The sequence below is a fragment of the Carassius gibelio genome, chromosome A2 (genome assembly GCF_023724105.1).
Source record: "Carassius gibelio isolate Cgi1373 ecotype wild population from Czech Republic chromosome A2, carGib1.2-hapl.c, whole genome shotgun sequence".
NCBI lineage: Eukaryota > Metazoa > Chordata > Actinopteri > Cypriniformes > Cyprinidae > Carassius > Carassius gibelio.
The window spans coordinates 16,532,388-16,557,067 of record NC_068372.1 but is presented as its reverse complement, the minus strand read 5'-3'; the positions used below and the strand labels follow the sequence as shown (position 1 = coordinate 16,557,067).

Sequence of the window (24,680 nt, the reverse complement as noted above, 5' to 3'; positions counted from 1 at the left end):
CAAGAGCCTTTGCTAGTTTTTGAGACGTTTTAAATTAATACTGTGGATTTTAAGTGATAATTTCTTATTTAATAATTATGAAATTATAACAATCATAATTATGAAATAAAAAGTCATAATTATAAAATTACAAATCTTAACTAACGTTATACATTTTCATGACAAACAAAATCATGACCTAAGCTAAGTCTAAACTATGAAAGTCACTCATCAGATGAAAGTCATCTTTATGAGTAATAAAATCAATTAAAATGATGATGAAATGATAACATAATTATGAATTAAAGTAATAAACATAACTATGAAATTATGACAAGTCAGTGGCATAATGTCGAAATTATTATTTGAAAATTCGAAATATCTTTTGACCCATGAGTCTTCAAAATACAAAATAATTAAAAAATAATGATCAAAATGTATAAATCACTACTAATCGAAAGGTTGAGATTGATCATAATTTTCATAATTATCAATTTTGTCATTTTTGCTAACTTGTCATGTCATAGTAATTTTACCTTTATATGCCATCAGTTTGACCATTTACAGTATATTATAAGTATAACTTAGTCTGTCATTATTTTGACTTTTAATATAATAATTTTGACTTTATATGCCAGAATTCTGATGTAGGCTATAAATCGTGTGTTCATCTTTTTTTATTTTTAAACTTCTAATTTCCCAATAGGGAAATACTTATGTGGTGGAAAGAAATGGATTTCCACAAAACACAGATGAGTCCAGCTTCCTAATATTTCTTTGTTTATTGGCATTGGGAACAGGAAAACAATCACAGCAACATTAGTAACAGCGTTGTAGTGGTAAACAGTACTGTTGGGATTGTCAGATCTGCGACAGAAAAAAACAAACAGAGGTGTGTCATGTGGATACGGTCAGTCGAAATTTTGCATGGCCACTCAGCATTTCATTCACCACACAAAACATTGCAATAAAGAGCACAGACAGATGTTAAGATGAACATGTAGCCACTAATTAAAAGCCCCGTTTACTCTAATTCATTTACATACATAGATTCACTGTATCCAATATTAAAATTCATACCATGGTATAAAAAGGACACAGATAATCTGACTTACAGTGAGCATACTGAGTCAGAAAGACTTGAAACTTGAATCATGAATACTCTTAAATAAAATTTCAGCTTGACAACTCCACAGTTTTGAATGAAGAATTAAAAGAAAACTAAATGCTCAAATCAGTACACTACTGACAGTAGAAAATTTCATTGATGGAAATTAGCCAGTGGCAAAATGGAAATTACAGTACAGCATGGATCATGCTTGCTTGGCACTTGTACAGTCATTGGCTATGTCCCTGTGAAGAGCAGAGCACTGATCAATCAAAAAACCAAACACTAAAGGTCTGGCACAGAAAACTAACTTTGGCTTTATGTGTCATCTTGTAGTGCACAGATCTCAAAACTGTTCACTTTTGTTTAGACATCATACATTTGTAAAGATGGTAAGACACCTCATATTGTTCAGTGTGACCAGCACAGAAAGAGAGAGAAAGTACACATGTGGTTTAAAGAGCCCGATCATTTCCTATACAGCTAATGTGGGTTTCCAAGCTAGCCCAGCCTTCCAGAAACTAACTTACACACAGGGTGTGTGTGTGTACACATGCTGGTTACCCTGCAGATCACGACGAATCCTAGTCTCATGTATGTTAATAATGACTCCAGCCCTTTCTCATGGAGCAACGTTTGGCAATGACAAAAGTTATCTAAAGTGCTACCTGAAACATCAGAAACAAGCCATTTTAAAACCGTGACATACAATGTAATTGGATGAAGCAGAACTGAAAAATAAACAAGAAGCATATGTAAACCATGTGCATGCCATAAATTAAAGCAGCAGTCCTACCAATTAAAGTGAGAAGGGTTTTAAGTTAAAATGGTCTGATGATTATAATCTGTGCGAAGGAACAACAATACAGAGCCACTTCGTTTGGCTGGAGTAAATCCTATAAACGTGGCTCCAGTTCCACTATTAAGCACTAGGTGGCGTCACATACAAACAAACACAAAAGATCACAATCATCGCTCGATTTCAGTCTAGAGATTTTGTAGTGATCCGAGGAAGACGGTGGTCACTATGTGGGTACCCTCAAGCTGTTTGCTACATGAAAGTTTCTTTGAATCCTGAGATGTTCTGGTGTGTTAAGGTTAGGTTGTTTTTGTTCAGCTAATAATAGACCAGCTTTAAGTCAACAGTGTATCTTAAAAAAAAAAAAATTAGTGCACATGTGTCTCACATAAAAAGTGTCCTGTTTATCAATTATTATGTTCGGACGGCTCCACTTGTTCGCTAACTTTAAACCTGGGATGTCACGGGAAGACACTTGAGAACGTTCCTCTTAGTCCATAACACATAGGCAGTTGTACGCTTGACAGTAAAAGCTGGTCTTTCAAGACCGAGAACGTTTTAAGAAAGCTTCATGCTTTGACAGTCCGTAGAGTTAGAGCTTTCTCCAGTGCAAGGTGACTAGTGTATAAAAAACGTCCTGTGGAAGCTTTCCTCCCTCTCCTTTGCTCTCCTGCACTGCGCCGCCTCTGCCCGAGGAAGCTAAGAATGGGATGAAGAGGGATAGGGAAGTGGTGAGGAAGAGGTATGAAAGAAGAAATAAGAACAAAATTAAAAAGTGCACTAGTGTTATGTTCCCAGACGCAGGTAAGACACGCTTTTCCCTTCTTGGTCAAGTTCTCTATCTTCATCTTCACTGTCTGGTGGCTCCGCCATCTTAAAAGACATTGTCCTGCGGCCGGGGAATCGAGCGGTCAGGTTGGCTTGCTGTGTGCGGGGAGCCGAAGACGGATGTTTGTCTTCTGGATCTGTCCTGGAGGAATCCTGTGCGGTGGAAGTGAACTCTTCGTCCACGGGACTCTCAATGTCAGACTCCCCTTCCTCCTCTAAGGTCAGGTCGAACTGGAACTTCTCCCCTGTTGATGAGACGATGCCTCCACCCATCGCTCCCATCCCAAACACACCGCCCTTGTCCTCGGGGGTGGAGGTGGGACTGTGGGGGATCATGCTCTGGTACCACTCACGGTTGTCCTCCAGCATGTCAAGAATCTCCTGGGCATCAGGGTGAACCAGATCAGCCCAGGTCTCCCATAGTGGGTGCACAATGTAGTCGATGAAGCCCACCTGATGGACGAGGAATGAGCAGTATATTAGTTTGTACTGTCATTCTACAACAGTGGATTTAGACACTAATATAAATAGTATGTCTTGGTGTGTATATATATATATAATAATATAATTATTGTATTTTTATAATAAAAATTTACATATTCATTTATCAATATATACTATTTTATCCAATTTATATCTTATCTATCTGTCTATCTATCTATCTATCTATATAATCCAATTATCTATTTTTAGCACTATATAATATTAATCTATGTGTTTGTAATATGTGTTTACAGTATATATGAGTACATACATATTTATTTTTAATATGGTGCTCCAGAGTGGCAATCTGAAATCATTTGTCTCAGTATTAATTATATACGGTTATATGCATTATTATTTAGATTTATCTCTTATTAGTTTTAGACTTAGAAATGTTATGCTTTTGTCGATGTATTAGTTGTATTTTTAACATTTGCATGAATTTATTTTAGTATTTTATTTATCTAGTTGTAAGAATTATAGTACTTAGCTGGCAACTAATTGTTTTTTTTTTTTAAGTTTACATTTTTAATCTAATATTTATATTTTATTTCAGCTTTATTTTAATGAAGTTTTAGTTTTTGTTAATTACAACACTGATTTATATTATATTATGTTATGTTATGTTATGTTATGTTATGTTATGTTGTTATATTATATTATATTATAGTATATTATATTATATTATATTATATAAAATGATGGAATGAGGCCTAAAGTCCTCAAAGACCAGTTTGTGCCACATCATTAATCATTTTCCCTCACTCACCTGTGACTTCTCGATGGAAGCATTGTGTTTGTCACACATGGGGCTGATCTCCATTCCCTTATCTCTCTCTCTGTCCCCCTGAGTAAAAAACTCCACCATGATGCGATCCGTCCACTGACGGTACAGCTCCAGGGGCTTTGTTGGGTTGCTCAGGTCAGCACAATGCACCATGTTCTGAAGAACCTAAGCATTTGATTGACCACACATTTTAATGATAAACTTCTCATGAAGCAAAAATGAATTTCTAACAATATAAAATGCCTTTGCCCCACAGAAGCTCAAAATATACCTGAATGCGATCAGAGTAGTTGTCTAACAGCAGGACGCCCAGACTGGTCACCTTCTTGGTTTCTACCATGGTCTTGAGATCCGCTAACAGGTTCATATGCTTTGACATATCAGTGGCTAGGACCTGCAACGAGTCAGATACATGGTAAATAAATAAAACCACGTGCTGGTTGTAGTTCTCAGACTTGGATCTCTTCACCATTGCCTCAAAGATTCGTCATCGCCTCCATTTCCTCACCATGTCGATGACCATTTTGCGCAGCGACTGCCTCTGTTTCTTGGTCAGGTTCTGGAAAATGTCACAGTTTTCTTCCTGCAGCAGTTTGAAGCCAACAGCCAGGTGGTGGTTCTCCAGAACAGAGGAATCGTTGTACATGAGAGCCAACTCTGAGTCTGGAGAAACGTATTACCTTCTTAGTCTACAACACAGTGTGCAACCACAATGACAAGTTACTGCTGCTCTGCCGCGGCCACTCACTTGTGTTGATGAGGAACTGGTTGGACACTCCAGGGTGGTCCACGTCATGTATTGCACTAGCAAACATTGCGGCCAAGATCTCAAGGTCGGTGAATACAGCCTGGCAAAACAGAACTGCAAATATGAAACATCTTGCTTCAGAGACTAATGAGCAGATGATGAAAAGGGAGTTGTTTGAGACAAACCTCCAGGGCTGGGGTGGACAGCAGGACATTGGTGGACTGGACCACGTCAGCTGCATGGATGCTATTATGGTATGCTACATCTGCGTGGTAGTTCTCCTCCAACGCCATCATGTAGGTAATGAACGTGTCTACAGGGATTTTAAAGGATTTCAACAGGTCTCTTTCCTGTGGATTACAGGTTCAAGACATTTGTTATTAATTTGTAATGGTTTGATAAAAACTACATGAGAAAAGTTTTTTTATTCCACATTTTATACCTGAAAGATTGTGTACATTGCTACCGTTAGCGGTCGGCTGCCTGAATACTCGGATATCTTGAACATATCCACACCCCATTTGTCAAAGTCCTCTAACTCCTGCAAAAGGGAGTTGGATTCATTTAAAACAAGCATTGGGCTTTGTTATGATCACTGCAGATAAAGTCCATGGTGATTTTAGTTTGCTGATAGGGTGTTTTACTGGCCATGAGAGCTCACCTTGGCCAGCAGATCTTCCTGGTTAGTGCTGATGCCAAAGCGTGGGATGCTGGAAGCTGCGACGCTGGAGCTGTGTGAGGGTTTCTTCAATCCACTGATCTGAGACATGGGCCACTTTTTCTTCTCCTTCTCCTTGGTTGGTGGGGACATAATATCCATATCATGTTGCTTCTCTGCAACATAGGTTCATTTTTATAAGTACATACACTGACAGACAGCTCATTAAATGCACAATGAAAACCTGGCTGGAAAATGCAGTTTAAACTTGAAAAAAAAAGAGGAAAGTTTTAGGATTCAAAACAAACAAATGTTAATATGTAAATTATTAATGAAAACTGAAGCAAATTTGTAACAATGACAATGTTAAGTCAAAATGTCCTGCCAGTTTTAGCAAAATAAAGCTGAAATACAAATATTAGGCAGAAAACGTAAATTAATAAAATGTGAAATTAGTTTAAAACTAACTAAAATAATTTTAACTACTAACATTACTAAAGCTACAATAAAAATAATGCTGAAAAGTTTACAAAAAATATAAAATATACATATTATTTAATATTAAATATAAAAAAATAATAATGACAAAAGCCCATAAAGTCTCTAAAACATATACTAAATGTAAAAATAATTTATATATATATATATATATATATATATATATATATATATATATATATATATATATATATATATATATATATATATATATATAAATAACGGAAAATATAAAATTGATTGCTAATCTGAAATATTTACACATTTTATAATACTTTTTTCACAAATCATAATCTTTTTGTGTTGTTTATAGTGTAATTTGAAATGAAGACATCTGTATTAAGTTAGAAAAAGTACTAAATAGTTGGTTTTACCCAAGAAGGTGCTGGAGATGAACTCTGAGACCTGGTTTCCAGACTTGCTGGTCTCTGACAGCTGGGTTAGCTCTCGATTCAGCATCCTTTTGAACTGCAGGACAAGACACAAGAACAAAACACGTGCCCTTTGAGAATCAGCCTCTCCAATCTACTCTGTATTTCATTTGAATAAATCCATACAAATTATTTGGCCCTTTCCATACAATTCCTAACTGAATTTTTATCCTACAAATGTGTGCTGCATGTTTAATTCAGAAATTATCAAGGTGTAAAATATCACATGACATACTCATATCTGAATATAACTGCATTGAGAGTGGTAGCAGGCCTACAGTCACCCAAGATGAGGGGCTGGACCAAGCAGGAGGAGTGCCTTTCATCTGTGTAGTGCTATTATGTAATCGTACACGAGGTTTCAGAATGAAGCACTTCTGACTAAGGCAGTAAAATGTATAGTAGTACTGTAGGACCCACACACACACACACTAACATCCTCACACACCATCTGTGATTTATAGAGGGTCAGCGAGAGCATCCCTCTCAATTTCAGACAAATACAATGCAAGAGGTTCTCCCTGGCTAAATGAAAGCACAGCCGGACATGCAGAATCACAACCCAAGCCTTACCTGAACATACATCCACGACACAGAGAGCAAGTAACTGATGTCTGGCATTTCAGCACCAAATGGAGCTTTAACAAAACAGAAGCTCCGTCCAGCCAGTGCACATGCTACAGACACGTTCCAGATCGCCCGAGCTGCCCGGTTCCACAGCAGTCTAACGGTCCCAGCAGTGGGAGCTCCAGCTGCCATGGGCTGCACCTGTGGCGGGTTGAGAGCGTGTGCTGCTGGCTGGAGCGAGTGTGCATCACTGCCGCATGCTCTACTCTCCAACTCTGCCTGATTCATGTGTAAACACAGAGATCCGGCTCCTCCCAGCAGCCCCCTCTCTCTCTCCCTCCCGACAGGTAGCTCCCCACTCGCTGCTGCATGCTGGCCAATCGGATGAGTTTTGCCACGGAGGCTGGGTCAGGGGGAGGCATGAGATTGGTTTGCTGCTCCATGGCACATGCAGGGGCTGGATGGGGTGGATACAGGGGGCTGGGGCTGCTCCATGTGCACTTGGTTTGAAGATGAACACTTCAGGTGTGTGTGAATGTGTTTTCCATTGTAATGAACGAGGGAAATCTTTGTTGACACAGGAATGAATCCCATTTTAAAATATATTAAAATAGCAAACAGTTACTTTAAATTGCAATAACATTTCACAATATGACCTTATTTTAAGCAAATAAATGCAGCCTCGGGAGACTTCCTTCAAAAACATTAGGAAATCTAACTGACAGAATACTTTTGAAAGGTAATACATTTTAATTATCCTAATTATTTATCATAACATTAACAATAATTGACAAAATGTACAAAAAATATTTGGTTATTTTACAATAATTAATCACATTAACTTAAAAAATTATAAAAAATATATATTTGACATAATCTGGTACGGGTTCATCTTACCCCAACAGTGGGGGTAAGATGTGCCACTTATATGGCTTTCAAAATGCTTTCAAAACTAAATGAGCAATCTATCTATCTATCTATCTATCTATATATAAAAAATGGCACAGCAAATTTGACAAAAAAAAAAAAAAATCAGCTTTTTATTTTAACCTATATTCTTAAAGGTTTTTGCATGCTCAGTTTTTATATATTTTTTACCTCAACCAGGGGGGATTCCTGATTGTCAGGGGGATTCCTGACTGTGCAGAAGAAATATAAGTGATACACTCAACACTCAAACATGTGTTCGTATGTGCGCGTATGTGTGTGAGAGTGTGTATCTGTGGTGCACGTAGTTGTTGCGTTGGTGGGCTAATCACACGTCACACAGGCTCTGAAATCCCCAGCAGGAATGAGGGGAGATAAAGGGGGTGGGGGGAAGCAGATTCATCCATGACTCCACTCTCATTCACATTTTTCAGCACACAATGAGGACGGGGGATGGGAGTGATTCAGAACATGGATGAATCCCATTCCAATCTAAAATAGACATCTGACGCGTGTGTAATTCATACGGAGGCATGTTGGGTATTTAAGTGCTGTTATCAGCATGTGTTGATGTATTGTTTGTCAGATGGCTATTAGCGCTTATGTCAAGTCCCTGGGTGACAATCGGGATATTTGAGGCCTGTCAGTGATGAATCATCTTTTATTATGGAAGATCTACCTTGTTGGATGCCATCTCACTGACTGAGTGACGTGTCTTGAGAGTCTCGAGCTGTTCGAGACACCAGTCCAGCTCATCCAGAGTCTCCACTGCCAACTTCTGAAATGGCTCCTCTGCAAAAAACAGCGAAGCGTTGATATATTCATGACTACAGTGTTCATCATCATGTGTATTAAAAATAATCTTTGTACTGTTTGCCTTTTCTACTAGAGTTTGTTGTCTAACCTGGTAGGCTTGTCTTGCACATGGATGGTGGGTTGCTTCCAGTGGACCTCCTGTGGAGATTTTTGTCAGTGGAGATCAAGCATGACTTAAAAAGCATTTGAACAGGCATCGCACAATTTACTGGGCCTTACTTGCTCGGGACGCGGTCTTGCTGATGGGTCAAAACAGCAAAGTTGCTCCGCACAGTCCTCAAGCTGGCAAGGACCTATGAGAAATACAATAATGTAGGCCCATGCCAAGAACACATCCTTAGTCCTTGCTTTTTTTAAGCTACTCCAACTCACATACAGCCTGTATTCAGAAATCAGTGTTTTTGATTGTATTATTAACTCTTTTTATTTTATAGAATTAAATATATAATATTTAGTAAACATCATCTAGTTTTTTCCAATGTTTAGGTATTATTACTTAGAAACAAGATAAAACAGGTTAATAAAATGATTTTTGCAGCGAGTGAGAGAATAAATGTTGCATAGATAGGTGACCTAGAAAACGAAACCTTTGTGTAAAACGTCTGGCTTGTCTGAAATTCTGCAGCACTTTTGGAGTTTCAAAAGGGCATGAAGGGTATCGGATTTCCAAAGCCGTGCAGATTTCTCATCTGTCAGCATCCATATCGACAAATGCGGTATTGGATTCCTAGCCTGTTTTGTAAATCGAGTACAATGGTGACGCAAATCCCATGTAAAGCAGGCTGCATAATAGCAGAAGGGCTGTTCCTGCAAAGGCTAAAAGCGGCACACTCCACTTCCAACAAAAAAAGACACTTCTAAATATAAGGAGATTAATCTCTCTTTAAAATCTAGGGAGAGCAAAGTCAAACTACCAAGTTCCTAAACAGAGTAGTCGCCTAAAACCACATGACGCAAAATCCATAAATGCCATTAATGTCAGATCAACTATGCAAGCTTTCCTTTTCAAGGCCCACTCTAATACTAACCTGTGCAAACGGTGTAACTATCATGTCTTCTCCATGTCTGGAAGAGAAAAATACATGAACAATTCACAAATCAAACACAACAATTCCATATTGAAAAAGACAGCTCTTTAATCTCTCAATAATAAAAGGAGGCACATAAAATGACTTAAGGATCAGTGAAAACAAATGACTAAGAGTTTAACTTTTGGGACTGAAGGATGTGGTCGGCTTCAGGTTACAGCACACCATCATTCAAAAGAGCAAGCGGGTGGTAATACGCTTTGGATTAACATGCAGTTTGGATGAAAAAAAATAAAAATTACAGCTCAGTATAAGGAAGGTACCTCAGATTCTCCAATGGGATATTAGATATCCTACATTAAAAGCTTATGGAAATACGTAATAAGAACACAGATGGGCTCGGATAGGGTGTGTCATGCACGTATTTTAGGAGCAGCGGGAGAGAAGCCGAAACTAGAAAACACACTGGGAATTGCGTCTTTATTCATATATTCCAAAGCCTCTTTGGTGGCGTGAGTAATGCTCATGGCGGTGAAGAGTAAACAGGGGAAGCTCTGAGGTTAGACTGGTCTAGCAGAGAGGACCAGCCTGGATTCTGTAATGGAGAAATGGGGGACAGCCCTTTTAAGAGCAGGTCAATATTTTTCTATATCTTCTCACCGATTTAGCCAGTTGACTTCCCAGTGCTTCAAACTCTCTTCCCTTTGAAAAGACAAGCAAGAGTTGGTGACCTGCGATTAAGCCCACTAGTTCACATCAGCCCAACAAACAGTAGTTTTGGTGGTTGGTGTGGGTGGTTGTGTTCACCCTGTTGGTGTTTATTGGGATGGTGTTTCAATTTGGGGCGACGGGCTTTGAGGAAGGCTATAAAATGCAGAAAAATAAGAAGAATGTGGTGCCCTTTTTCCGATTTGAAATCCCGGCAAACCAGAGCTGACATGCAAGCGTGCTCAGATGGAAAGAACAGCTGGAAGTGGTAATAATAAGGAGTTTACGACCAGTGCCTTGGATTTTCCAGAATGACCGAGCAATATGATTTGATGTAATACACTATTAAAAAAGTGTGTATTGGGAGAACTTTGTTTCAAACATAATCAACCAGCTGGAGTAAGCCACATCTGTTATGAGGCAAACGTTTACAGTCCCAATTAACAAATCTCTTCCAGCCACAAAACACTGGAGCTCATGTACACACTTGTGCAGCTTGTAACACGTGAAGCTTGCAGTGACTAAAACCACATGCACATGAAAACTAATTTTTTTTCCCCAGTTGGGAACGTTGACCATTCAAAAATGTGTTGTTGGTATGATGTTTTTTATGCCTCTTAATGCTCAGCAAGGCAGCATTTATTTATTAAAACAGAAAATATTATTACAATATAAAATAACAGTTTTCCATCTTATTAATTTGTAAAAATGTAATTTATTCCTGTGATTGCAAAACTGAATTTTCAGCACCATTACTCCAGTCTTATGATCCTTTAGAAATCATTTTAATATGTCGATTTGGTGCGCAAGAAACATTTCTTATTATTATCAATGTTGAAAAACAGTGCTGCTTAATATTTTTTTGAAAACGGTAATTAACATTTTTCAAGATACTTTGATGAAGTTCAAAAGAACACTATTTTTGATAATTGTTTTATTTTGTTACATTATAAATGTCTTTTCTGCTATTTATAAATGTCTTTTTATAAGTGTAATGCATTTCTTGTTGTATAAAAGTATATAAAATTAAATAAATTATTTTAAAGGGGTCATATGATGTGATTTCAATTTTTCCTTTATCTTTGGAGTGTAATGGTGCATGAAGAAGATCTGTAAAGTTGCAAAGACTAAAGTCTCAAATCCAAATAGATATTCTTTATCAAAGTTAAGACTATGCCACGCCCCCTAAAACGGCTCGTTCTAACACGCCCCCACATGTCTATGTCACTGTGTGGAAATATTTGGGTAATGCCGCCCAAATGTTCACGCAAAGAAAGAAGGCGTGGTTTCAGTAACCACAGTTAGTGTTGAAGTAGCCATGTCAGGGAGAAGCTGTGTGTTTCTAGGCGAAGGCGAAAGTAAAAGCACTTTATTTTGCCTTCTGAAAGTAGATGCATTTAGGAATCTTTAAGATTGTCTGTGGCTTGTGTACTGCAAACACATAGGAGCTGTTCCCCTTTAGGGCTTGAACTGATGGTAAAACTAAGGACATTATTAACTATCTTTACATTTATTTTGAAAGTTCACAATCACATTGCACTGTGTCAGTTGGCCAATCAGAGCAGACTGCACTTGTTGGAGGGAGGGACTTTGTAGAAAACTCTCATGTTTGAGAGAGGCGTGACAGAGGACCTACAATAATGTTCAGTATTTGAAAAATAATTTGGTTTTTGAACATTTAATCATGTCAAAATATTCTGTTACACCAATTACACAAAAATAATGATCTTTAAAAAAAGCATCATATGACCCCTTTAATAAAAATTATTTTTTTATGAAAAAAGTTTATTTTATTTAAAGAATTAAAAGCCATCATGAATCCATTGAGTATGTAGAGTTCTGACATTTCCTGAGTGATTTTAGGGGATCATAAATGACAGAAGTGCTACTCACAGCTCGCTGGCCGTGGATGAGTTTCGGGACATGGCCTTGGGTGAAAGGTCAAAGTCAGAATCGGAGCGATACAGGAAGGACTCCCGCCGCTGACTGTGAGGGAAATTGGCCTGCAGCACACGGCCGGAGCCTGGACTAGCCTGGGACTCCAGAGGACTGCGGCCCACCGACAGCCCATTCTCAACATCAAAACTGAGGAAAGAAAGACAACAAGAAAGGGTTCATATAATTCACCTGGATACTTTATTATGATTATTTGCTATGTTAGGAAGATTTTTTTTTGACAGTTTTATGAGAAAAAAACTGTACCCAGCATCTCTATTTGTGCAGTACACACCCTGCGCCAATGACCTGAACTAGTACAAAAGGTCACTGAAACCTTGATAAAAATGCTTACTCACAAATGCACAGAGATACTCTCTTCCTGAATCAATCTAGATATAAGCACTAGACATACAGTACATCAGACTCAGGATATGTTTCAGTGCCTCACTAAAACCAAGCCAAAAGTCTGTGTAAAAGTTTGTGTAAAACCTGACAATTATGTTATCCAATATTAGTACACCAATACTAAAATTCTGGATGATATCCATAAACTAAAATATGTACATGTTATAGTTGATAACCTATTAAACTTTTAAAGAGATGGTAAAATTTTTGCTATGATATATCTCTATCCCTTCATTCTTATTCCACACCAGAGATGTAATAAGTCTGTTATGTTGAAAGTGAATGAGAGAAATGCATCTGAGATTTAATCCTCCTCTAAACTAGTCTGAGTGCAGTAAAACTGTCCATCTCGGTGACAGATTCAGGTTTTGTGGAGTGGGTAAGACCTCCTGAGACACCGAGGCAGCAAAGCTCTGAATAAGTTGTGTTTTTCAAGGTCAATGTGATGCAGGAATGCTAAGTTAAAAATAGCCCCGGCTCATTGACGTGGAAGCATGTGAGAAGCCTAAAAATAACCTTCTCAGGTAAAGTCAGTTCCCAATCCAACTGGCACAGAACTGAAACACACATATCTGGTGATTATATTAATCAATGGTCCTGCCTCTGATGCGCTGTCTGTTAGATAATGATCCACTGCTAATGTATTCATCAACAGTGTGTTATTAGGTTAATGTGAAGGAGTGGAAAAACATTGCAAGTCAATGGCCAATTTCTTTCTATATTTGGGAGAGCAGGAAATGCATTGCATAAATTAGCAATAATACAATAAAGGAAACAACACTAGTATTTATAGCCTCTGTTTTCTAGTTCAACAAGTAATACTGCGGTTCATGTTGCTCAAGTTCAATTATAACCAAATGTACTATATATTCATTTTTTTTTTACGTTGATTATGCTTGATTATTAGACTTTATTGACCTTTTTATCTGCTGGATCGTAGCATTTAAACATATTAAATATTTCTAAAAGGTGCTTTGAACACATCAGGTTATCTAGAAAATGGCTTTAATATATATTATAAATATATAATAAATAGTTTACATTTATTAGAATTTATTATAATTTAATATAACTCATATATTGGTATAAAAGTATATATAATAATAATAATAATAATAATAATAATAATAATAATAATAATATAGTAATTTTTATTAAAAATAAATACTATATATTTACTATGTATTAGTGTCTATTAAAATAAAATATTAACTAGAATAAATTCGCCAAATTTCATATATTTCACACCCAACCCAAGTGTGTGTGTGTGTGTGTATATATATATAAAGTTATTATTATATGAAGTACACTTTAATATTTTTAAATAATATTAATTATTAATAATATTATATAATTTTACACCATTTTTTTCTGAACTTCTCTCTGGACTACAATTTAAAAACCTCTCATCTAAAACATGTATAAACCACCTTACAAAATACATGAGTTTGAAAGGTATAGTGCTCGTGCAGCTAAAATAAGTACATTCTCAATCTCCATTGCACATCTTTCACAGATGTTGCATGAGGACAAGTCAGACGTCTCTAACATTGTATTACATAATCAACCCAGTGCATCCCATTCATGTGACTGCATACAGGAGCAAGAGACATATAGACCGAGAAAGAGAGAGAGCAGCATTCTTCTGAATGGACAGAAACACACGGAGTTTAACTCTTTAAGTCACACTACTGTACGCTCTGGTGTGAGGGGACACCGTATCCATCTCTAAAAATACCTGTGCTTGGGGCAGAAGCTGTCGACTCCACTTGGTTTCTGCTTCCGTCCCTCATCTTTAATGCTGTGTCTCCTATGGGTCCCTGTGCACACTCTGCAAGCTGCTGCTATAAATAGCCCGTCTCTGTGTGAGGGATCTGACTGGAAGCGCTATATTTAGAGCTGCAGGTAGCCTTAGATTCTTCCCCCATTCATGAATATTTATGGAGATTTCTGCTGTGCTATTTTTAGCCCACACATCTATCCACCCACACATTTCCACGTTGCCATTTTAAGACATCCTCCGTCAAAAGGATATGTGGTAATTTCATCACTTGGTGAAGCAGTTTTTAATGCTGTTTTTGTACTGCATGTGGAAACTACATCAGTGCATTGTGCTTACAGGAATATAAGCCCATTTATTAAGTGCATTAATCAATTCAGATGTCTGAGTTCTCTTACTATGATTACTATTCTCTCACTATTATTACTTACTAAGGTGCATAAGATGTGATCACAGTTTTGTCTATCAAAAAATAATAATAATCCAAATAATTCCATTCGCATTGTTTTAAGTTCTTTTGGCTTCAAAATGTCAATCTGATGTGACTTCTTTATAAAGTATACAGTGATTTTTTTTTCAACTATTACTTTAACAATCTTTTCTTACACTGTTATGACAACTGTCTGCATCACTGAATAGTAGTCAGTCCCACCAGTGAGATGTACTGGTCCGTGTGAGCAGTCTTTGTGATTGTAGTGCTGCGGAAAAATTGGCTGTTTTTCTGGGAATAGGATGCCTCCTGTGGCTCATGATCGAAGCATGTGTGAAGCCGGCCTTTTTCAGTCAAAGCATGATGATAGTATATAGTACAATTAGAGAGAACAAATGAATATTGACTATAACCAACTCAACTTGATAATGATTAAATAAATAAATACAATGATGAGGAGCATCAGTGATCAGTCTGTAAACAACTGTACTGAAGTGTCAACTATAGAATGCATTTCAGATTCATTTAAAATGTTATAAATATGGGAGATTTTTGGGTTCAAGGTGATGGATTTAGCAGCTGGTGCATTCCAGAGCTTTACATAAACAAAGCATTGAGAATTAAACTACATGTGCACGGTTTGTGCTTTAGCTCTACTGTAATCAGTCAATTTCATTAGGCTAAGAAAAGCATTTTTGTTTTGACTTTAAACAAATATAATTAAGTGTAAGTGTAAGTGTAAGAGAAGTGACTTTTCTTTTTCTTTTTTCAGCTTAAGTCTGAAACAGCATCCACACTGTAACTTGAGTGTCTTCAACTCAGCCTATCACTGCCTTCAGGAACAGGTTGAAATTCATTCTAAGTGGAGACAAACTCACTACAAAGGCTTCGAGCAGAAACCTTCAGACATTTCAGGAACACCTCCCGTGTGAGGAATAAGAGAGCTGATACTAAATCCCCTGCAGCTGTATGATATGCTGCCTGTTGACTGTCAGTATCTGAACACTTGACACCCAGCATGCGTCACAGGACACTGGGGTGCTATGTCAGTCCTAACCCGGGCACATTACAGGGCTGCCCCAGCCTGGCCTGTCCCATCACAGTCCACATAATGCACAATCACTAACCTACACTCAAAACATCTTAAGAAAAGGAAGAGCACCGGCCCCACATTGAGGCGTTTTTGTTTACATGCTTTCATGCAGCATTTTATGTATAGAAAAGAAGAAGGTGGAGCCACAAGTTCATATGAATCTCACGTAGTAGTCATTTAGTCTCTTAGTTGAATTACCAGTCCACTGGGACGCAGCCAGAAGGCTGTTCATCCTGTTCCTTTCTCCATTGTTCCAAATCAACAAGAAAAAATTACTTTTAAGAGAAACACAACGTCACATGACGTCAATGAACACCCAGGGGCTCGGGCATCCATGAACATGCTGCACAACACCAAAACTTGAACATTTCAAGGGCAGAAGAGAGATTAAAAGCACAGTTAACCACAAGTGAACATGCATTTGAGTTTTAAAAAGACGCTTCTTGATACTTCATGAAGTCTCACAGAAGCACCACGGGAGACTTTACCAGTCTGATGAGGCTGCTAATTACAGGGTCATCCAGCAGGTCACATACTCGTGCGTAGACACTGCGGGCAGAGGATGTGTCCTTGATTGTTTAATCACCGTTTCTGTGCATGCTACCTTTTCCTAATTGTGCACATAAAATGTGGAGCACATCCATACCGGTAAGAGCTGCAGAGATTGTAAAAAGATTTCTGAGGCACAATAGGGTGCACAGAGAAAGAGAGGGAGAGGGAAAGGAAGGGGGCAGTGCCGTGATCTCAGCTTTCCACTGAACATTTATGGTCAAGATTAAAAATAAGCTTGGTTTGTCTCTGATTTAGACTGACATTTTAAAGCATGAGTGGGGGTTAGCCAGAATTAAGTCATAGACGTTTGAAGGCGCATTACACTGTTATTTCCACATTCATTTTCTTGCTAAACAGCAACCTGGTGGTGACTTTGATACATGCTGATATTACAGAAAAGAGTGCATGACATCAAAAACCATTTTTTTGCAATTGCATTAACAGGAATTAATGGCAATTTTTTTCTTTGAACTTTGACACACAGTGTACTTTTGAAAACTACCTCTTTTATTTTTTTTTACAGTTAGTGTAAACACAGTTTATGCAGGCACATTCAGCCCAGTCAATTGTTTAGAAATTAAATTAGAGGTTTGCCCTTTAAAATATGTAATACATACATTAAAACCTTAATATTTACTTTAAATTTGTGTGGATTAAGCATAGAAATGCACTTCCATTTAAAAGTTTGGAATCAGTGAGTTTTAAACTTTGAAAGACCTTTATGCTCACAGAGGCTGCATAGATTTTCTCAAAAATACAGTAAAGCAGTATTACTGTGAAATATTATTACAGTCTAAAATAACTGTTTTCTGTTTTAATGTAGTTTAAAATAGTGTTTATAACTGTGATGGCTAAGCTGAATTTTCATTAAAATTTTGCATTGCATAATGCATTTTGCATTAAAATAAAAATCTGTAATTCACACACATATACCCTAGTTTTAAAAGGTTTTTTTTTTTTTATATGAGATATTAAAATAAAATAAAAACAGAGAGGGAAATAGACTTGCTGGCTCATGCATCGTGCCAGACCATCACTACAAACAGAGTTAATGAAGTGCATCAGATTTTCCACGCAAGGTCTGTGACTGAGCTCTTCTGTGAACACAGCAGAGGGTCTCTCAGAGGACACGGACAGAGCTCAGGCTGTTGTCCTACCATCATTTTGTGACCACGAGAAAACAACAGAATGGCAATGTGAAGTGCCCAGAGCAAAATATACATTATGAAAGTAATCTAAAGTGAAAAAAAACTAACAACAATCAGCCATGCTATGGAGAATCTGATATAGCTTTGGAGATGCACTAAAATCACTTGATTACAGCAAAATCTGAGATTTCTACAGGTATTCCTGTTTAAGACCTATAATGACCCCATGGGTTTATAGCATCATTTCATAATAGGTCAACTTAAACTGAAAATAGCTGTAGCTCATGGGGGTAAAATTAATCCCTCGTGACATTTCACTTTGAAAAAAAAAACCTAGAAGAATAAGCTGCAGATGTTCAGACGATTGCAATCCAACACCAAGACATCGGCCAAGAGGGAGACAAATGGATATTCTCAAGGAATGCTTTACAGCAAGCCTCTCTAATAAAGATTAAGAAAACACTAACACCATTCAACATATTCATTACAGAACAATTTTCTGTTAGGTCACAAAATTTAGCAACACAAGGCCAAGTGCTTAGATAATAACCTTAAAGTTCTCAAAAACAGACTGTTTTGTGTTGAGTACTGTTGTCTTAACCTCGCCGCTAACAGTTAATAGCAGAAGACGTGGCACTCCTAGCCTCTAGTGAATATAATCCTCTGAATCCCATAAATCAGTTTTCTGGACATGAGGCTCTAGAAAATATGTTGAACAATTGACAAATGGTTTAAAGATCCCCAAAATCTACACAAGAAGGAATTACATGAAGAGAAAGATGTCTGTACACGCAATGTCTTATTGAGTAATAAATTCACACAGCATGGGCTTTTTGCTATTGGTCATCTCATGTTTAAGTTGAATTTTTATCTTTTAATAATTGACCAGTTTTATAAACCTCAATGTAATAAACTGATATCAAATATGTTTCATTAGGCTTGGAATGTTTAGTCCTGTCTTAATTTAAAGCTTAAGTTAAAGTTTAAAAGACCCTTTCTTCCGCAAAGTAAGAAAATAAAAATGGTAATTGTGAGATTAAGTTTAAAATAAGACCGTAGCAATTGTATGACATAACGAAAAAATTATGAGAAATAAAGTCACAACTATGGACATTATAAACAGTCACTCAGTTGTGAAATATGAAGTAATATTTTAATATATAAATTCTAATTGGTATATCTATAAGTTGTGAACATAAATTGTGAGATTTAAATTCACACTCCATATAAAGTGAGATACAAAGTCAAAATGATAAGAATTAAAAGTCACAAGTGATTTGTGAATTTTGAAATTCGCATTGTGAGATAAAGAAAGAGTTGAGCGATTGTGAGATCTTGTGATATAATCTTGAGATATAAAGTCAGGAATAGTCAGATTTATGAAAAACAGTCACTCATTTATGACACTTTAAGATATAAAGTATAATTTGTATACATTTAATATGGCGACTATGAGATTTAATGTCACACTGCGCAATATAAAGTCAAACTGGTCCATAAAGCCAAAGTATATCTTGTAATTTAATGGCTGCAGACTGTAATATGTAATATGCTCCCTAAAGTTTCCATTAAAATAATAAGTTGTAATAAAAGTTTCACTTTTCATCCAGGTCTCTAATTCCCAAATGTCCTTTACTTTATCTGATAAAGCAAGATATGGCCTAAGAAAATAAATAGTGGAAAGAAATGGAAACACATGTTTTGTTATCTGTAATCCTGCTGTCAACATTGACATTGATGGCTATTCGAGTGGGAAACGTGTGTGTGTGTCCAAAAGGAGTGTACGGTCTCTGGCTTGGTCTGCACAGCCTTGCTGATGTTGTGGGAGGACAGAGGCTTTATGGTTCTCTTTAAATCAAAACCCCTCTGACTAAAGCAGATTTCCTCTGTATTTCATAAATCCCATACTTCCCGATAAAATTACTACTCTACTTAAGACATGGCACATGAAATGGAAGATTTTTCTGTAGAAAGTGATATGATGGACTTTTTCTATACCCCCCCCCCCCAAAAAAAAAAAACTGACAAATATTCACAGCAACCCTTATTTCTTCACTTTGAGCTCTATCTGAAAATATTCTTTATGCCAAATGGTGTGCATCTGAGCAAACGTACATGCAGCAACCTCCCGCTGTCAAAGCTTTAAAGTGTGCCATTATAAATATGAATAAATAAATATGAAAAAGCAATTATAAAACATGAAAAGTGTAAAAATATTGGTGTTTGTTTGGTCATCAATTCACAGTTACACTTGCTTAACCAATGCTGTGAGTTTAGGGATGTTTTGTTTTTCTGACCAATGGCAAACCAGGAAGCATTCAGGAAACCTGTGTGAAAACAGTCATTATGTTTCCAGATGTTACCCTTTGGTAGCACTAATGCTGCAGGAAATATGCTTCAACATACAACAATAGAATTGTACAGTTCTAGTACTATGACATTAAGAAAGAAAAAGAAAATTTCTCTGCATTTTCTTCTTCCACTTATTTACAAGGGGGCAACTATTTTGTTGTATCATCACATATTTATTTTCACATTTCTTTATGCTACTGGTTAATAAATAAAATATGAAAGAAAAAAAACTATTAAAATTTTTCATGACATCCTCACGAGTTCAAATGAATCAGAGGTGTTAAATTCTGAATGTTCTCAGTGAAACAGTAAGTAGGGCTGTTTGGCATTTGGTAGAACAGTTACACATGAACTGATTTCCAGACTATGATAAAAATAAATGCAAAAGCAGAAAATACTTATGATCAATGATTGCACACACAGAGTAATGCAAAACCCTGGAGGAATACCTGCTCATTTCTCATAGTGCTTTACTGCCATCAGACAGCAGAGAACTACTAGATCCTGTCAGAGGCATGCAGTCTGAACAGAGTTTCCATGGGTCAGAGCACATCAGCAGGTTATTCCTTGGACATAGATTCATACAGCCAAACTACAACATCCGTCTCTGTCTGTATACTGTACACCAGGTATAAAGACAAAAAAATAAATAAATCCAATTATCAATATAATACATTCGCACAATCCAACTGCACATAATTGTGATTTTCAAAGGCCTAAGATTCAAGTGTTTTTAAAATATAGACCACATTGAACATCTGGGATTCAAAATCGAATTTAAACCTGGAAATATGCAGAACCTTTTTTTTTTATCCGTTAAAAAAATTATGAAATATTTAAATATTATAGGTATATATTATAAAACAACTTTTATTCTATTCAAATTGTATTTAATCAAATAAGTCACTTTTGTGGTAAATCATGTAACTCTGTACAAACAGTCGGCTGTTCTTTCACTGAAGCTCAAGATGCTCTTTGGATCTATGAAAATCAAGCTGGAGAACACGATCATCAAACTTATGGAGTTCTGCTGCCATTAAAGTAAAAGAGAGACATTCTAAAGTGAACCCTCAAATTAAATCCATTTTTCACTTAAATTGTTATGCTGTTGAAATAATTTGTAACAAAAAAGTTTTCTGAAGTTTGATGAAAAGATTTTCACAGACTTTTGGACCCCAATATATATTTGTCAGTAATGCTGCCTTGTAAAAAAAATCATCAAATCTCATTACCGCCTGCGTTTCTGCACAATGTCGATGGGTCTGTTGACGGCACATGGAGATCCATACAAATTCCAGTTCCGAGGCTTCAATGCCCGGTCAGCTGAGAAAGAGAATCCACAGTTTGCCGGCACGCTCATCTTGCCAACACACTTATCCGTTGATGTCTCTCATGTAATTCCTTCCCACAAATCACACAAGCAGACTTTCTTTTCACACTTTTTAGGTAAACATTGTTCGTGGATCAAAATGATTCCTCATTGCCCCATTGGTTGATTACTACATTCAACTCTAAAGGAAATTGAGAAAAAGCAAAGCATGATTTCCACTGTTCTCTTCTAGCAGTCCATCAGCTCTCACCTCCACTGTGACACTTCTGCGAGTGAACAGAGAGTGAGCTTGAGTGACGGGCCTCGTCCAAACCCATGCCTTACTCTGCAAGCATGTGTGCAACTTTAAGAGATGCTCCAGCAACATTTACACATGGATCTTCTGCTCGGTCAGCTCCAGTCTAGCTTCTCGTGTAGACACCTCTAAGATGATCCTGTGAGTGAAGGTACCTCAGGCATCTGTCTTACTCTGGGGTAGCTGGACTCATCTAGGAGAGTCTGTGCCATATTTGATCTAGACTCTGTGCCCCACTGCTGACAGACGGCTGGAGCTCGCCTTACTGTGAGATCAGGATCAAGAAAGAGGGCGGGGCCAAAGAAAGCATAGTTTCTGCCTCCTTGAGACGTTAACCCTTTCCTGCTCTGTCTGCAGCTGATCAAAGCAAGGGGCTTAGAAACAATTTGAATTAAAATAAACAAAAACAGTCAAAGATAGATAGAAATTCAAATAAAACGTTATAATAATAATAAAAAAAGTTTGCAAGTATATGTTATTTAGCGTTTTAAAAACTTATTTTAAAAGTTGTGTACTGTTTTCTGGTCCTTAGTGGGAAGAACATTTAAAAAACGCTAAAGAATGATTTTCCACTAAATAGAACCTTTTGTGGAACGGAAAATGTTCCATACACGAGGTTCTTTATGGAAAAATAAAGAAACTTCATTTTTAAGTGTGTGTCTGTTCAGCACTAACAGAATACAGAAATATAAGTATCCTCACAATAACTGAATATGAGAATGGTTTTAATAAACTCTCTGACTGTATGTCCAGACACAAATGTGAACCAAAAACTTTTGAGACAAGGACAAAAGAAGTCAAGTTCCTTCCTCTCAAGAGAGGATCTACAGTGAACCTGAGATAACAATAGAAAACCTGCTACTGCTGCCAAGAATTGAAAGAGGCATGCATATAACTTCCTGAGCTGATCTTTATGTCCTTAATCTTCATATTCACTCTTGAAGGATTACAAGTTTAGTTGGAAATCTCAAGGAAACTTCAAGGGGAATCAACTTACTTGAGACCAGTATATGAGTACTGAACTGTTGCTATGATTGCTACCTCAAACAAAGTGGTTTAGCTGGTTTCTCTGATGGAAAACTTTCTCTGCAGTGAAACAAGTGATACAGAAATCACATCCAGGGTGTCTCACAGACCTTTTTCCAGCAAAGCTAATACTTCCAGATTAAACAAGTATTTATTTTAATATTTTCCATTATAAATGTATTTATTATTCAATGTATTCATTATCGTTTCAAAGTCAATGGGCATTTTTTTCTCTCTTGAATGATCTAAACATAAATTGTGAACAAATTATATTGTCTAATAAAACAAACATTCCCCTCAAATCTCTTGCCAAGATGTAGCTGTTTCTCTTCGTTAATGATTTGGACAGCATGAGGGCTGATAAAGATCTTTGGCTAAAGCAAATGGCCTTGATTTGGCCTTGTTCGGACTGTCTACTCGACATGTTCCAGTCATAACAGTTTGTTAGGATCTCATAATCATGATCCAGAAAATAATGATGGGCAATTCTTAAAAAGATTTGAATATTTACTGGAGCATGTGTTTTAGCATGAAATACTGAGAAAACAACAAGGCCCCAGAAAATCTGCAGAAATGTTAATCTGGGCTGTTTTGTTAAAAAGTGCATCCAGTGGCCAGGTTTGTGTTGATTTAAGATACATTTTTAGCAAATGTGTTTTTGACCGTTTAGAATCTGCTTTTATTTTATTTTATAACAGCTCAAAACTTTCCAGTTTAATAAGAGATGCATTACATACTGTAGTTCTTTATATTAAATGTTACAAATCCAAACAAAACTGATTGATCCGGTGCTGGATGTTGATAATCCCAGTATGACTACAGATGTAGTTATGATTTTTCAGGAATTAATACAAATTTTCCACAGGGCAATGTATGATGAATTACTGTGACAGATTGAAACCCAGCGTAAAAAATGAAATTTTCTTAACAGATTACCGGGTGGGGAATGAAAGTCCAGAGGTCAAGATGATGTCAATTATTATTCCTGGCTCTGCAGCATAGTGAAAAACCCTCTGATGCTCACGGCAGTGCTTATTTTTTATAATTATTCTGGGTTATAATGTGAGTGTATAGTCTTTAAATCAGTGTCCTGGAACTCTATCAGCTCCAGATAGCAAACAGACTTCAGTGTTTACACCTGGCCAATGTCTCTGTGCTGATACAGACTCTCAGCCTCTTTTTTAATAAGAAATGTTTTTGAGCACCAGCTCAGCATATAGGAAGGATCATGTGACACTGAATAGCTTTGCCATCATAGGAATGAATAACATTTTTTAATATATTAAAATATTAAATAATTATTTTAAAATGTACTAATATTTCAAAATATTACTAAGTTTGTTGTATTTTTGAGTAAACAATGATATTATCCAGTCAGACAAGATTTGCCCTGCACACACACACACACATATATATATATATATATATATATATATATATATTAATAATTAAATTCACCTGTACGTAGACACTCAATGTAGAGACGTCACAGCATGCATGAAGCATGCACATCACTTGTACTGAAGTCACAGGCTTGTCACACTGTGATGCTTGGATAACAGCGTGTCTGTCTAGCAGCTCACCAAATCCAGTGATCAGTTTTGCACCGCATAATGGAAACTGTGATAAATCATAGTGTGATTTTAGTTCTGTTCATAATTATTAGGGGAGGATTCCTTTTGCAAAAAAAAAAAAAAAGGAAGTCGTCTTTAGAAGCACATATTAAACTGGTTTTGTGATTTTAAAAAAATTGAATGACTTGTAGTGTAGATTTGCTATCAGTACTGCAACTTGATTTTTTTTTAATGATTTTGTTACAGGTAGATGTGGAAATTGACCTTCATTCAATCGTAATGTGATGCGTTTACATTAGACAATTGCACTCCCTGCTGGTGAAAATAGTACTATAACTAACAACCTGGAAGACCACATAAACCAAACCCAGACTTACCAAATCATGAGCTCA

General features: G+C 36.8%; 1 protein-coding gene across 2 annotated transcripts in view; it reads right to left on the bottom strand.

Moving 5' to 3' along the window:
• Window positions 1-742: 742 nt before the first annotated feature.
• LOC128028838 (cAMP-specific 3',5'-cyclic phosphodiesterase 4C-like) overlaps window positions 743-24,680 on the bottom strand; it is a 33,712-nt gene continuing 9,774 nt past the window's right edge. The window contains exons 1-15 of one of the 2 annotated variants that reach the window (XM_052616174.1): window positions 21,296-21,934; window positions 12,259-12,450; window positions 9,658-9,694; window positions 8,849-8,922; window positions 8,718-8,767; window positions 8,493-8,605; window positions 6,263-6,356; window positions 5,394-5,566; window positions 5,175-5,273; window positions 4,918-5,082; window positions 4,733-4,832; window positions 4,493-4,647; window positions 4,256-4,378; window positions 3,967-4,149; window positions 743-3,167 (exon numbers count right to left, since the gene is read on the bottom strand). In XM_052616174.1, the coding sequence (XP_052472134.1) occupies window positions 2,673-3,167; window positions 3,967-4,149; window positions 4,256-4,378; window positions 4,493-4,647; window positions 4,733-4,832; window positions 4,918-5,082; window positions 5,175-5,273; window positions 5,394-5,566; window positions 6,263-6,356; window positions 8,493-8,605; window positions 8,718-8,767; window positions 8,849-8,922; window positions 9,658-9,694; window positions 12,259-12,450; window positions 21,296-21,423 (2,181 nt within the window). In that variant the 5' untranslated portion in view covers window positions 21,424-21,934 and the 3' untranslated portion in view covers window positions 743-2,672. Of the gene's footprint in view, window positions 3,168-3,966; window positions 4,150-4,255; window positions 4,379-4,492; window positions 4,648-4,732; window positions 4,833-4,917; window positions 5,083-5,174; window positions 5,274-5,393; window positions 5,567-6,262; window positions 6,357-8,492; window positions 8,606-8,717; window positions 8,768-8,848; window positions 8,923-9,657; window positions 9,695-12,258; window positions 12,451-21,295; window positions 21,935-24,680 lie in introns of those variants that run through there. The other variant, XM_052616169.1, reaches the window with a different exon arrangement.